The 16,627-nt window shown below is 40.6% G+C and overlaps 1 protein-coding gene across 1 annotated transcript in view; it reads left to right on the top strand.

Moving 5' to 3' along the window:
- The window catches only part of GABRA1 (gamma-aminobutyric acid type A receptor subunit alpha1), an 82,756-nt gene that overhangs the window by 24,795 nt on the left and 41,334 nt on the right, over positions 1–16,627 (top strand). The window contains exon 6 of the mRNA XM_066589259.1: positions 6,380–6,523. Coding sequence (XP_066445356.1) covers positions 6,380–6,523 — 144 coding nt within the window. The remainder of the gene's footprint in view (positions 1–6,379; positions 6,524–16,627) is intronic.

Here is a 16,627-nt window from a genome sequence, read left to right as displayed (position 1 = left end):
TCATAATAAAAGAATTGTCTGAATATGTATGTACATGCACACAGTTCTGTAAAAATGTAATTTGTTGCAGACTATATTACATAATTTCAATTGAAGGAACCTGTTTCTTAATCATAATGTGTATTTAAGCATCATATCCACTGGCTAAAACAAAAGGGAAAGGATACATAAATTTATTACTCCAGATTTCAAGCAGCTTAGATAAAATTGAGGGGGATAAATAAGTAAATTGGCAGGATTATTATGCATAGCTTGGCAGTCTATTATGTGTAGGTGATTTTCTGACGCCACCTACAGTAATGAAGTGGATAAAGCTAATGAATCATACCTTTAGGTAGAAGAAATTAGTTATTATGCCGGCAAGACTGCAATTGTTATGTGTTTCATCTTAAGAGTTCTTGTATGTGTAGAAGATTTGCACAAAATTGGATGGTTGCATCCCCTAGGTATCCTATATAAGGGTATGTCTTGAAATCACACCCACTTGTCTTGAACTGTAACGTGCTGCATACTTTTCAGATCCACAAGGCAATGCATCCCGTGTATCTGTATTCCCTTAGATCACTGCTCTGTGTTTGAATCTTTATACCATCTTTTAGGAAGTTCTATAAGTTCACTGCTAATTTTGTTTTAAGAAGGTATAGAATCCATTTGACAAGAGTTTTTGTTCATTTTTCATTAGTATGGATTTCTCAGAAAAATATGTTGCTTTTGTAATGCAAACATGAGCTATAATATAGGCACTGGGGTATTGAAATAGAAATGGCAAAGAAATACAAAACTGCAAACTCATTTCCAAGTCAAGTTTTCTATAGTACAAGGTTGTTTCATCTTCAACAATAAACGTCTTCGCTAGAACATTTTGTCTGCAAAACATATTGCTGGGGCATGGCCTTTATGTCTTCACTGTAACCCTGTGATTCTTACTGAGCTTTAGTTAAAGTAGACATCATTGTCACCAGAAAACTCAGCAGCCATAGTGAAATCGTTATTGCTGTTTCAAGCAACTGACTTACAGAAGCTTATTTTATTTAATGTTTGAAGGTCATCACCATACTAGAGGACATCCTTGTATTAGCTCCTCAACTCTTCACATCTGCCTGTCAAAAGAATGTCTGAAATTTCCAATCAAATCTGTCTACATCTTACTTATATGTGCAAATATGTCACCTTCATTCTTCTACTAATTGAAGAGAAATCTTGATCGCTCACTGCCTGATTTCTCTGTGTCCTTTCCCTACAGCGATTTTCTTTATAACATTAAACTTTTTGTTGATCCATATTAAAGTAAAGATATTCCCAAAGTATGCTATATATTCAAGGAATAATCATCTTACATCTCATATATAGACTTTATAAGAAAAAAAGGGTAAAACTAAAATAAACAAACAATATCAGTATCTACCCATATGAACATAAAATGATAATAGTCTACACAATAATTGCTATACGTATAAAACTACTGGAAGATTCATAGCAATTCTAATAAACTACTCACTAGATATGAGAAATTTAGACTTTCTTTTTACATTGTAATACATGTAGAAATGCCAGTTGAGGAATTAGATACTTATTATTATTAATAATATAATAATAATTGTTATTTATATAGAGCCAGGATTTTGCTCAGCTTTTTACATTTCATTGGATACATATAAAAGAAAATAGCAGAATAATAAAACAAATTCCAACAAAAAAAAAAAGTGTCCTCACTAAAGCTTACAATCTACGATAAAAAACTTCATGAGACCTACACCAGCCAATATACATATGTGTATGCACATTGAAGTATATTAAAGAGTGTGAGGATACTGTTGAATGAAGGGATGAGGTTCCATGGAACAATGGTGAAAATACAGGAGTTAATTTATGAACTGTACTGGAAATAGAAAGATTCTGATGTTAGGCACAACTGTCCAAGAAGAAGTAGCAATAAAAGTTTCAATGGTATTCTTTATTAAAATTAAAAGCCAGCTAAAAAACACCATTGAAACTTTTATTGCTACTTCTTAGAGAGTTATGCCTAACATCAGAATTTTTCAATTTCCAAAATATTGCATGACCTGTTATCTACCGGTTTAGGGTGGCTTCACACGAGCATGTTTGCATGCACAAAAACACGCTTCTATTTGCAACAATGCATTCCCTATGGTGTTTTCACATGTCAGTGCTTTACAGGCGTGTGCCTGCAAAGATAGGACATGCGTGCACCATAGGGAATGCACGCATTGGTTTCAATGGAGCCGCAGCTCCATTGAATGGTCTGCCGCCACCCCTGCATTCTTTTTCAGGCAAGAGCTTTACATATAAGGCCTTCCCTGAAAATGAATTTTAGTGTAAAGAAGTAAATAAATAAAAAATATACTTATCTGTCCTCCGCTGCCATGACCCCGCAGAAATGAACACATTTGCCACATGCGGCAGATGTTTCCTTCACCCCCGCTAGTAAAAAGAATTCTCTGTGACAGATGCAGCAGAGGAATTCTTCAATTCAGAGGATTCTGCTGCCGGCAATTGATTTCAGGGAAGGGCTTTAAATATAAGCCCTTCCCTGAAAATCAAGTAAAAGTGGTTTAAAAAAATAGATACCAACCTTGCTTCAGCTGCCGGGGCTCAGCCGCGTCTTCTCCTGCTGTCCCCTGCACTGTGGTGCTGATCTATCAGCAGGTGGGGATTTTAATTCCCCGCCTGCTGAAAGAGCTGAATGTAATTCATTCGGCGAGAGCTGCCTGTGACTGGCTGAGCACCTCAGCCAATCACATTCAGCCCTTTCAGCAGGCGGGGATTTTAAATCCCTGGCTGCTAATAGATCAGCACCACAGTGCAGGGGACAGCAGGAGAAGACACGGCTTAGCCCCGGCAGCTGAAGCAAGGTGAGTATCTTTTTTTTTTTTTTTTTAAACCACTTTTACTTGATTTTCAGGGAAGAGCTTATATTTAAAGCACTTCCCTGAAATCAATTGCAGGGGTTGCCGGCAGCAGAATCCTCTACCACAGCTGTCACACATGTCAGTTGCGGTAGAGAATTGAAGAATTCCCCTGCTGCATCTGTCACAGATGTGGCAGATGTAGCAGCAGGGAGTTCTTTTAACTAGCAGCAGATGTGTTCTTCATCCCCACGGGGGTCACAGCAGCAGCGAACAGGTAAGTATGTCTTTTATTTATTTATTTTTTTTACACTAACATTTTTCTTTTTCAGGGAAGGGCTTATATGTAAAGCCCTTTCCCTGAAAAAGAATGCAGGGGTGCCGGCAGACCATTGTTTTCAATGTACCTGCATTTACGCGAGTTTTTGCACGTACATGGGTGCGCACCTATGTCCACACCCATGTACGCACAAAAACACGCTCGTGTGAAGCCCCCGATGGACTGGCCAGACATCAGTCCTTAGCTGACCAGGAAACGCCCCCACGAGCTTGCTCCACCTTTTTCTTTTTTCAGTATCCACATGCTTTAGGAAATGTAATAGGCTTACCTAAACAAATGTACAAGAATTGTGAAAGTCAGGAATTTTTCTAATTGTTTGGGGCAGTGCTTTCCATAAAACAACAGCACAAGAAATATCTTGGAAACAAGAGTCGGAGATTTGGATTATGGAGGAGGTTAAAGTTTTGGCTTTCTCAGACTGTGGTTAGCTAAAGTTACTAGAAGAAGATGCCAAAAGTAACCACTCCTACACTTTTTGATCTAATTGTCTTGTTTTGAATGGTGAAGGGGTGAAATGCAAAGTTGTAGGTAATGAGCATAAACTTGCACTGAAAGAAATCTGCTGACATATGATTTTCTTCATAGAAATTCAGTGCACCAAGGGTTATGTTGTACAACTTATGTGCCATGGCTGCCATGATCTGTGTTTAGAGGTTTGGAGTGTAGGGACGCTGCTTCATTTAGGGCACTATGAGAATTTCATTGTAATATTTGGCAGCCAGGTCAGGACAGAAGAGGGAAAAAGTTGGGGACAATAAAAACTGTAATGTACTGTATTTATAAGTGTTACTAGTGTATAGAATTATGTGAATGCAATAGGTAGGAGTGATCTGAAAAGAAAAAGATTTTTTGATAGTAAAGGAAAGACGGTCCTGGTCAGAGAGTTGGAGAAGACAATTATTAAAGTCAGAAACTGAGAAGAGACAGAAAACAAGTAAATCAAGCAATATCTTTTCTTGATATAAAACCAGTCCAAAGGCAGGCTACAAAAACTAGGGAAGGTCTCGAGAACAAAACTTATCAGGAATGACTTGAATAACTAATGTGTTTAGCCTGGAGGAAAGAAAGGAGGGGGAGACATAATCCAAACTTTTAGTTTCAAGTAACTTTTATTAAAGAAGCATATCGAGAGACGTATATCTTTTCTTAACAGCAAAGGATCCCCTCGTAGGGGGCGTGACATATAAGCTTGCAAACATTTTAATATCATGGAATTGATTATAGATGAGCGAGTATACTCGCTAAAGGCAATTGCTCGAGCGAGCATTGCCTTTAGCGAGTATCTCCCCCGCTCGAGACTGAAGGTTCGGGTGCCGGCAGCGGGCACGGAGCTGCAGGGGAGAGCGGGGCGGAACGGAGGGGAGATCTCTCTCTCCCCCCCGCTCCCTCCTGCTGACAGCCGCTACTCACCGCTCCCCCGCGCTGGCACCCGAACCTGCAGTCTCGAGCGGGGGAGATACTCGCTAAAGGCAATGCTCGCTTGAGCAATTGCCCTTAGCGAGTATACTCGCTCATCTCTAGAATTGATACATGCAGCTTGAATATAACTATTTTCTTGTATTCACCTACTTTGTTAGTTTCACTTTTCTTTATCTTATCTAGAGATTTAGGTGTTTATTGTATTTAACTTTAACATTTAGAACTATAAAACTTTAACAACAGTCACATGTGGTTGTCTCTTTAAAAAGAAACTTGGTTACTCTAGGTCGACTGGAGGACATGTCTATATCCCGGGATATCTATCAATTCTATCCAGGGTTCCCACATTTGCCCGAAATTTTCTAGAGAATCTGACCCTATGGCTAATCCAAACTTTTAAATACGTTAACTCCTTAGTGATGAAGCCTGTACGCTGTGCGGATCTCGGGGGGAGATGCCAGCGGTTACAGGCTCAGCAACGGCTGGATGAGTGGAATGCCTGTAGGACTGCTGGTTGGCATATAGTGTTGGGGTTACTATTACTACTGGGGGCACTATGAGGGTCACTGTTACTACTGGGGCTACTAATAGGGTTACTGTTACTACTGGGGTCACTATTAACCAGTGGGGCCACTAAGGGGGTCACTATTACTACTGGGGCCACTATTAGGGGTTATTGTCACTACTGAGACCACAATGGTGGATCCTATCACTACTGGGGCCACTATGGGGGTAACTTCTGTTACTGGAACCACTCTGAATATTGGAGTTGCTTACTACTAGGATTACTATTATTACTGGGCTCACTACGGGGGTCACTGTTACCACTAGGGTCCATTAAGGGGGTCATTGTTATTACTGGGTCAACTATGGGGGTCACACTTATTACTGGAGTCACTACTGGGGCCACTATTATGACTGGGGTCACTATGAGGGTCACTGTTACTACTGTGGCAACTACTGGGTTACTATCCCTACTGGGGCCACTATGGGGTCCCTATCACTACTGGGGTCACTATTGGGGTCACTGTTACTACTGGGGCCTCTATGGGGACCTTATTACTACTAGGTCACTATTATTATACTGTCCTACAATTACAATCGTCCCTTTGAAGGCACCCATAAGGCTGATGTGTCCCTCAGTAAAAATTAGTTTGACGTCCCTGCATTAGAAGGATTTAAGAAGATTTCTACGGACTGAAGGAAGTGTAAACTGCGACGTATATATGCCACAACCAGCTGTGTGAATGGGCGAGAAAACACAAGATTTAGCTGCAGCTTGATCATAGCTTTTTTTTGTCCATGTGATTTTTGGTTGCAATGCGGCCAGCCAAAAGTTGCAACACTTGTGTGAAAGAAGCCATAGCATTGGGATACGTTGGGAGGACACATGTTTGTATGCAGGGATGGAATGCAAGAAAATAGGAAAAAAAATAATGTACATATAGCTGTGAGTTCTAGTAAACTGCTGAAGTGGGATTTAAAAACTGAGTTTATCCATATCAACCAATCAGAGCTCAGCATTCTTGCTTAAATAAAAGTGGTGTGCTTAGTTGCTGCAGGCAAGCTTTTCTCCTAGATGATTTTGATCAATGAAACCTCTGAGATACAATATTTTCATTAGTCTGCATATTAATCCATAGTATATAAAAAAAACAACTAATTGAGCCGCATGTCAGGCAGACAGATTCTTGTATATTAACTCATTTTTGTGTGTTTTGTAAGTATTAAACTAGTTTCCTTTTAAATACAGATGCATATACAAGAGCTGAAGTCGTTTATATCTGGACGCGGGAACCAGCACAGTCTGTCGTTGTTGCTGAAGATGGCTCCAGGTTAAATCAATATGATCTGCTAGGTCAAACGGTGGCGTCTGGAATTGTTCAATCTAGTACAGGTTTGTGAATATTTGTGCTTTGCTTTCACATATTGTGCGCTTTACATCCTATTGACTTCTCTTGTCTAAAGCAATAGAATCTCACCCCGGCAGCAGATGAGTTGCTATGGCAACAGGAGAAAATCTAATGATCAATTATTGTCCAATACTATCATTTTCAGGCTTAGTTAATCCTGGTAATGATGCCCTTTTCAACATCTGAAGCAAAATGAAAAGGGCAGATTATAAATAGTAAGCGGAGAAGTAGATTTTGGGGCTGTTTAGATTGCTAGAAATAATTGTCATTTATTCTAAATTGCCATTGTTTTGAGAAATGTACATGCTGTTCTGTTTTTGGCATTGCAATTTTCATTGGGAAGTTAAATTAGCATGTGACTGCTACTCATCATTATAATAAGAAAAGTGGATTTGAAGGAGACACAATTTAATATACCATATAAACCAAAACAAATATCTCAGTGCCATCGTCTTATGACCTTGAGTATGTCACCTTACCTCCCTGTGTCTCAGGCATGGAAAATTGCTTGCAGGTTCTATGGAGAAGTAACATGTACTGATAGAAAAAAATATAGACATAGAGTAGAAAATTAGCAAGCTACTGATATTAGAGGTGAGTAAATCCTGTATCTCCTATCTGATCATCTGTGTATTTGTGTACATTGTTATTTTGAGTACATTTTATCATTGGTAGAGTCATTAGGAATGAAGCAGCGTCACCAGTCATTTGACTCTCTAATATAAAATGAGAGTATCCATCATTCATTGCAAAAAATAAGAATAAAGCTTCATTTAGATGGGACAAGTGTTAGGCAAACGATGCCCCACACTGGTCGCCGCACATATTCGCTTTCGTGTTGTTACACGGGAGCTAGTATGGAGGAGATTTCTCTTCTTGCAATCCCCTGCCCCTCACAATTGACTTAACATAGCGGCTGTTCAGTACTGAACGGCTGCTATTTACACTGAACGATGATCATTTAGCTCATCGTCTATCATATATGCTGCATAAACGATGAATGATGAGTTGATGGCCAATCGCTCAGTGTAAATAGCAGCCGTTCAGTATTGAACAGCCGCTATGTTAAGTCAATGGAGAGGGGCGGGGGAGTGCGAGGAGAAACATCTCCTACAGCCTTCCTGCCGCCCTGCTGGCCGCTCTGTGAGCGAGCCAGCGATACTAGCTTCTGTGCAACAGCACGGGAACGAAGATACACAGGGACGAGTGTCGGGCATCGTTTGTCTGATGATTGTCCTGTCTAAATAGAGCTTAATCCATAGTTTGGGGCGGTTGTTTCTACTATACATCATGCACTTATACTGTAATGCACACTGAAAGGTGAACATCAAAGTGTGGCTTGCCATTGAGGAACTACTTTACTTAAAATTAATGTCCAAAGTTGAACATTGTTTTATATATTGACACTAAATAGGTCCACAGTTCTGTGCTGATTAATTTGCTGATCAATTTTTTTACCCCTTAGTGACCAAGCTGTTTTCGTTTTTCCATTTTAATTTTTTCTTTGCCCCTTTTAAAAAATCATAACTCTTTTATTTATCCATTGACGTAGATGTATGAAGGCTTGTTTTTTGAGGGACGAATTGTATTTTTCAATGGTGCTATTTAACATACCATATAATGTACTGAAAAAGTTTAACCCCTTAGTGACGAAGCCTGTTTGCGCCTTAGTGACGGAGCCAAATTTTGGAAATCTGACATGCGTCACTTAACATATCATAACTCCGTAAAGGTTTTGCATATCCAAGTGATTCTGACATTGTTTTTTCACCACATCTTGTACTTCATTTAGGTGGTAAAAATAGACCCATAGAATTTCTGTATATTTATTAAAAACGCCAAAAATGGGAAAATTTTGAAAAAATGTTCATTTTTTTCACATTTTCAACTGTAATATCTCAAATATGTGCAAACCAACTGTATATATTTTTGCTAAGATATATATTTCCATCTGTTCACTTTATTCTGAATGCACTTTGAAAAACTTTTTTTTTTTCTTTTTAACCATTTAGGAGACGTACAAATTTAACATTAAGGGCTCCCACCCACTGGCGATTTTTTTTCCTTTGCGTTTTGCGTTTTTTCTCAAGAGCAATTAGAATTGAATGTGTTCCTGTCCACTTGCGTTTTTTTTTTCAGTCCGCTGCAATTTTTAACATAGGAACTGTCAGTTGCATATGTGTCCTTATTTTTCTCTTAATGCACCCATGAATGTCAATGGAAATTAACAGAAAAGGCGCGAAAAAGCCGCGAAAATGCTGCGAAAAAGCCACGAAAAACGCGCCAAAAACGCACGGAAATTGCTGCGTTTTTCACGCACGAAAATCGCAAACGCCAGTGGGTGGGCGCCCTAATTATCAACATTTTGAGGAACACTTTATTTTCCGGCACCAAGCCAAAATTGCAAAGGCTCATAGGTGTCAGAATTAGGGCTCCTGCACACTTGCATTTTTTTCACGCAGAACCTTTTTTTCATGCTATATTGCTGCTTTTTTTTCATGCGATTGTCAATGGGACTTTCTAATGTTAAAAACGCACCAACTTGCAAAGCGTTTTAAACATTAAAAAGTCCCATTGACAATCGCGTGAAAAAAAGCAGCAATATAGCATGAATAAAAAGCAAGTTATAACGCGTGAAACAAATGCAAGTGTGCAGGAGCCCTTATAGATAACCCCACAAATGACCTCATTTTAAAAACTATGCCCTTAGTGTATTCACTGAGGGGGGCAGGAGTATTTTTACCTCACAGTTTCTTTTCAGGAATTAATGCAATTTAGAGTAGAAAAAATAAAATTTCATATTTTTGCAAATACGTAATTTTTAACACAGGATTTATTTGTATAGTCCACATGAAAATAAGGATTTACACCTCAAAATGCATACCCCTGTTTGTCCTGTGTTCAGAAACATACCCATTGGGGCCCTAATCTTCTTTCCGTATGTACAACAGGGCCCTAACTGGAAGGAGCAGCGGGTGGTTTTCAGAACAGACATTTTGGTTGAAGGTGTTTCAGGCCCAATTACCCACTTGTAGAACCTGTGAGTGACCAAAACGACAGAGAATCCCCTTAACGTATTAATCTAGGGGTGTACTGCGTATTTTGACTCCACCGTTTTTAAATGAATCAAAGCAAAGCAGAAGGAAAAAATTACGATTTTTGTTTTTTTTATCAATTTTAAAAATAGTTTTCTTTGTACAGCATACATAGGAATGAAGACGGTCACCCCAAAATGTATACCCCCGTTTGTCCCGTGTTCAGAAACATACCCATTGTGGCCCTAATTTACTGTCTGGATGCACAACGGGGCCCAAACTGAATGGAGCGTCAAACTTTAACTGTCTTTTGACTTTTACGTGATCGCCACTATCACGTGACCGAAGACCGCTCACCGCGGCCCTCTGTGACATCTCTAAGCTCTTGGCTACCTTTAGTAGCCAGGAGCAAGGAGATTTTAAATTTCCTCTTGCCCCCCCCCCAGCTTCTGCGCTTGCGTCCGCCATTTTGGCGATGGACGCATGCGCCAAAACTGGGGGAAGGTCCGCGGATAAGGATCCCGTCAGGGGACATCGCCGGTGGCCTTATTTAAGTAATTTCACCTCCTCTCGCAGATCCGATCCGTGACGGGAGGTGAAGATTGAGCTTTTTTTTACTTTTACGTGATCGCGGTTATCCATTGGATAACCGCGATCACGTGACTGGGAGAAATGTACCATGGCATCCCATGAAATCTCCATGCTCTTGGCTACATTTAGTAGCCAGGTGCGGGGAGATTTTAAATTACCCTGCCAATCTGCGGCTTTTGCGCCTGTGTCCGCCCTTTTGGCGACGGACGCATGCGCAGAACCCGGGCAAGGTCCGTGGATAAATCTGGGGGCTTAAGGTACCTAATTTCATCTCCCCTCATGGATATGATCCATGAGGGGAGATGAAACAAACTTTTTTTTAAAACTATTTTTAAACTTTTTTTTAACTTTTACATGATCGCTGCTATCCATTGGATAGCAGTGATCAAGTGACAGGGAACTGCATACAGCGGCTCCCGGTGACAGCTCCCTGCTCTCGGCTACTCATACTAGCAAGGAGCAGGGAGTTTTTAAATTTCCCGGGCCCCTCGGCTCTCAGCGTATGCGCGTGACGTAATGCGTCTGGCGCGCATGCGCAGACGCCGGTGGCAGGGCCGGGGAGGATCAAGAAGACGCCGGAAAGTGCGGTGGAGTGGAGGTGAGTACTCTCAGCTCCCCTTACGGATCCGATCTGTAAGAAGAGCTGAAATTTTAACTTTGTTTTATTTTACATAGACTTTAACGCGATCGCCGGTATCCGGTGAATACCGGCGGTCGCGTGATCGGGGGTGGGGTCCCGCGGCCCTGGATGACAGCTCCATGCTGTCAGCTACCTCCGGTAACCAACAGCATGGAGCTATCATGTCCTGAGCCTGCAGGGCTTTCATTCCTAGAGGATGCATATTTCTACGTCCTCTAGGAATAAAGCCCAGCAGGCCAGGACGTAGAATCCCGATGGGGCCGTCACTAAGGGGTTAAAAGTCCTAAGTGGAGAGAAATTTTTTAAAAAAGACCTTCCGTTTTTTTTCGGTGCGTCTTGTTTCTATGACACACAAACTTCAACAAAAATGACATGATAACTTTATTCTATGGGTCAGTGGGATTACTACGATACCAAACCTATATAGGTTTTTTTTTCCATGCTACTTTTAATTTTTAGAAATTATTTTCTGCCGCCAACTTTTGCACGCAACATTTTTTTTATTTTTCCGGCGACATAGTTGTGTAAGGGCTCATTTTTTGTGGTACGTCCTGTAGTTTGTGTTGGTGCCATTTTGGAATACATATGTGGTTTTGATCGCTTTTTATTGCACCTTTTCTTGGAGACAGGGTGACCAAAAAAGTGTATACCTGCCATTTTTTTTTCTGACAACGTTCATCGTGTGGGGTAAATAATGCATTATTTTGATAGATTGGGATTTTATGGACACAGCGATAACAAATATGTATTTTTGTTTTATTATTTAGATTCTTTTATGGCAAAAGGTTTTTTCTCGAACTTTTATTTATTTTTTTAATAATTAGTAAAACTTTATTGTTCTTATTTTAACTTTTTTTAAGTCACACGGGACCACAACTTGCGATGCTTTGATCGTTCCTGCAGTATGATGTAATGCATAGTAGCAAAACCTTCAACAGGCTGCAAATTACATTACAACCATTAAGGGGTCACACATTGACACTTATATGATAGACATCTAATGACGGAGTATCACAAAATCATGTTTTTTAAAAAATTGGCCAGTTCACACCACACATATTAGAATATGTTCTCAATGCGGTCGGCGCTGCTGCCGCCGGCCCCATTGAGCGCATATAGAGAAGGGAACAGGAATCGCAGATCACAGATAGGTGCGATCTGTGATTTCTGTTCTATAATTTATCGGACAAGCGCATAAAAAGCGCTCGTGTGTCCGATACCATTGCAAAGCAATGGTTTTATAAAATCGCTGGACGCATGCGCAAATCGCGCGGAAAAACGCCCGTCTGACTGAGGCCTTAAGCACCATCTCTATGAAGAATTCCATGATCTAAATTATTATTTTTTCTACGTTAATTATCCATCTTTATTATGTGCAGCATCACCAACAAAAAACGTGTAGTATATGGTACATACATATATGCTCATATATATACAGTGGGGGGAAAAAGTATCTAGTCAGATACCAATTGTGTAAGTTCTCCCACTTAAAAAGCTGAGAGAGGTCTGTAATTGACATCTTAGGTAGACCTCAACTATGAGAGACAACATGAGAAAACACATCCAGAAAATTACAGTCTGATTTTTAACGAATTTATTTGCAAATTATGGTGGAAAATAAGTATTTGGTCAATAGCAAAAGTTCATCTCAATACTTTGTTATATATCCTTTATTGGCAATGACAGAGGTCAAACGTTTTCTGTAAGTCCTCTTAAGGTTGGCACACACTGTTGCTGGTATGTTGGGCCATACCTCAATGCAGATCTTCTCAAGAGCAGTGATGTTTTGGGGCTGTCGCTGGGCAACATGGACTTTCAACTCCCTCCAAAGGTTTTCTATAGAGTTGAGATCTGGAGACTGGCTAGGCCACTCCAGGACCTTGAAATGCTTCTTACGAAGCCACTCCTTCGTCACCCTGACGGTGTGCTTGGGATCATTGTCATGGTGAAAGACCCAGCCACGTTTCATCTTCAGTGCCCTTGCTGATGGAAGGAGGTTTGCACTCAAAATCTCACTATACATGGCCCCATTCTTTCATGTATACGGATCAGTCGTCCTGGTCCCTTTGCAGAGAAACAGCCCCAAAGCATCATGTTGCCACCCCCCATGCTTCACAGTAGGTATGGTGTTCTTTGGATGCAACTCAGCATTCTTTCTCCTGCAAACAGGACAAGTTGTGTTTCTGCCAAACAGTTCTACTTTGGTTTCATCTGACCATGTGACATTCTCCCAATACTCTTCTGGATCATCCAAGTGCTCTCTAGCAAACTTCAGTCAGCCCCGGACATGTACTGGCTTAAGCGGGGGGACACGTCTGGCACTGCAGAGTCCCTGCGCGGCATAGTGTGTTACTGATGGCAGCCTTTGTTACGTTGGTCCCAGCTCTCTGCAGGTGATTCACCTCCGTGTGGTTCTGGGATTTTTGCTTACCATTCTTGTGATCATTTTGACCCCACAGGGTGAGATCTTCGTGGAGCCCCAGATCGAGGGAGATTGTCAGTGGTCTTGTATCTCTTCCATTTTCTAATTATTGCTTCCACAGTTGATTTCTTCACACCAAGCTGCTTGCCTAGTTCAGATTCAGTCTTCCCAGTCTGGTGCAGGGCTACAATTTTGTTTCTGGTGTCCTTCGACAGCTCTTTGGTCTTCATCATAGTGGAGTTTGGAGTGTGACTGCTTGAGGTTGTGGACAGGTGTCTTTTATACTGATAACAAGTTCAAACAGGTGCCATTATTACAGGTAATGAGTGGAGGACAGAGGAGCCTCTTAAAGAAGAAGTTACAGGTCCATGAGACCCAGAAAATCTTGCTAGTTTGTAGGTGACCAAATACTTATTTTCCACCATAATTTGCAAATAAATTCATTAAAAATCAGACAATGTGATTTTTCTGGATGAGTTTTCTCATGTTGTCTCTCATAGTTGAGGTCTACCTATGATGTCAATTACAAGCCTCTTTCATCTTTTTAAGTGGGAGAACTTGTACAATTGGTATCTGACTAAATACTTTCCCCCCCACTGTATATGTATGTATATATATATATATATATATATATATATATATATATATATATATATATATATATATATATACCACCATATATAACACCAAATAAAATTCACATACAGGGCACAAAGCAATATAATTTATTCAATAACACAAAGAGTTGAAACTACATGTAAAAATTTGGAATAAAGAATGCAATTTTCATAATTTAGTTATGTCTGAAGGCTGGTTCCAAAAACGTATAAATCAGTTATATATGATAATCACTGGATGGAAAGATATATAACATAGAATTCCAGTGCAAATAATCACTATCACCACATTCAGCCAACACAGAAATCATACCAAATCCCCAGCTTACAATTTACTTGTCGCTCCTTCAAGGAACATAACTTAGATTGCGGCATTGCACAGAGATGACAGGTTCCCCTTAGGTGTATTTTAACTAGAGATGAGCGAACGCGTTCGTCCGAGCTTGATATTCGTGCGAATATTAGGGTGTTCGGGATGTTCGTTATTCGTAACGAACACCATGCGGTGTTCTGGTAAATTAAACTTTCTTCCCTGAGACGTTAGCGCTTTTTTTTGGCCAATATAAAGACAGGGAAGGCATTACAACTTCCCCCTGCAACGTTTAAGCCCTATACCACCCCCCTGCTGTGAGTGGCTGGGGAGATAAGGTGTCACCCGAGTATTGAAATCTGCCCCTCCCGCTGCTCGCTATGGATGCATTCTATATGCGCTCAATGGGGCCAGCGGCAGCAGCGCTGACCCCATTGAGAACATATAGAAGACAAATCCTTCTTCTCTGGCACAGCTGTAACAGCTGTAGCAGAGAAGAACGATGTTTGCCCATTGAATTCAATGGAGCGGCAATACAGCATGTTCCACTGAATGCAATGGGCTGCCGGCGATCGCAGGATGAATGGTCGGAAAGGGGTTAAATATATAACCCCTTTCCTGCAATTCATCCAGAAATGTGTTACACTAAAAATATATACCGGCGTATAAGGCGACGGGGCGTATAAGACGACCCCCCAACTGTCACCTTATACGCCGGTAATACAGTGGAGCAAAGAATAAAAATCATTACTTACGTTTTTAGATGATCTGCGGCGCTCCTGCAGGCTGTCACTCCCTCCTGGTCCACGGCAGACAAGCTTTCTCCACGAAAGACTTTAAATCCCTGCCTCCAGAAGCACACGTGCCTTCAGCCAATCACAGCCAATGACAATGATGTCATTGAATGGCTGTGATTGGCTGTGTTTCTGGAGGCGGGGATTTCAAGGCTTGAAATCCCCGCCTCCAGAAACACAGCCTATCACAGCCATTCAATGACATCATTGTCATTGGCTGTGATTGGCTGAAGGCACGTGTCTTCCTGGAGGCAGGGATTTAAAGCCTTTCATAGAGAAAGCTTGTCTGCCGTGGATTAGGAGGGAGTGACAGCCTGCAGGAGCACCGCAGATCATCTAAAAACGTAAGTAATGCTTTTTATTCTTTGCTCCACTGTATTACCGGCGTATAAGGTGACAGTTGGGGGGTCGTCTTATACGCCCCGTCGCCTTATACGCCGGTATATATTTTTAGTGTAACACATTTCTGGATGAATTGCAGGAAAGGGGTTATATATTTAACCCCTTTCCGACCATTCATCCTGCGATCGCCGGCAGCCCATTGCATTCAGTGGAACATGCTGTATTGCCGCTCCATTGAATTCAATGGGCAAACATCGTTCTTCTCTGCTACAGCTGTTACAGCTGTGCCAGAGGAGGACGATCTTTATGCTGACAGTGGGGGGGGGGGGGGGCACTCTTGCCGCTATTGTGGCTTAATAGTGGGACCTGTGAACTTGAGATGCAGCCCACCATGTAGCCCCTCGCCTGCCCTATCCGTCACTGTGTCATTCCCATCACTTTCCTGAATTGCCCAGATTTTCACACATGAAAACCTTAGCGAGCATCGGCGAAATACAAAAATGTTCTGGTCGCCCATTGACTTCAATGGGGTTCGTTGTTCGAAACAAACCCTCGAGCATCACGGGAAGTTCGTTCCGAATAACGAACACCCGAACATTTTGGTATTCGCTCATCTCTAATTTTAACCCCTTAATGACATTACTAATTTTAGCCTTAAGAACCAAGAAATCATTCCCTTTTTGTTTTCCAGCAGAGAGTACCTTTTATTTTTTTGTGAGTGTAGTTATATGAGGCCTTGTATTTTGTAGGATGATTTCTTGTCTCTATGGGAACTAATTTTGGGTACATATAATATACTGAATAGCGTTTCTAAAGTTTTTCTGTGGGGCAATGGAAAAAAAAACACTATTTTACTATAATTTTTTTTTACGGGATTTACCATGTGGTATAAATGTTATGTTAACATCATTATGATTATGACAGCACCATATTTATGGAGATGGTATTATGTTTTACTGTTTTTGCACAACATATACACTTTTACCTAAACAAAAATACATTTCCTGTCTCCACATTCCAAGACTATAGCACTTTTATTTTTCTATTGACAACATTTTAGCTTGTATTTTAACTGGATAACTTGTCATTCTTTACAGGTACCATTTTGAGGTACATACAAATTTTTTTATTACATTTCATTTAACAACTATTTTGGCTTTCCTTTTTATGGAATTAGCTGTGTTAGATAGATAATATAATATTTTTTTTGTACAGGTCGTTATGGATGTGGTAATATCAATTTTTTTTTACTGTGGCCTATGCAGGGTTAAGATAAGCAGTTGCTAATTCTTTCATGCCTTTTTGTTGGAAAAAGAAAAGACCCCCTTATGTGACAA

Source organism: Eleutherodactylus coqui, chromosome 2 (genome assembly GCF_035609145.1).
Source record: "Eleutherodactylus coqui strain aEleCoq1 chromosome 2, aEleCoq1.hap1, whole genome shotgun sequence".
NCBI lineage: Eukaryota > Metazoa > Chordata > Amphibia > Anura > Eleutherodactylidae > Eleutherodactylus > Eleutherodactylus coqui.
Note: the sequence above shows the minus strand (reverse complement) of the source record. Positions and strands in the feature narration are given on the sequence as shown.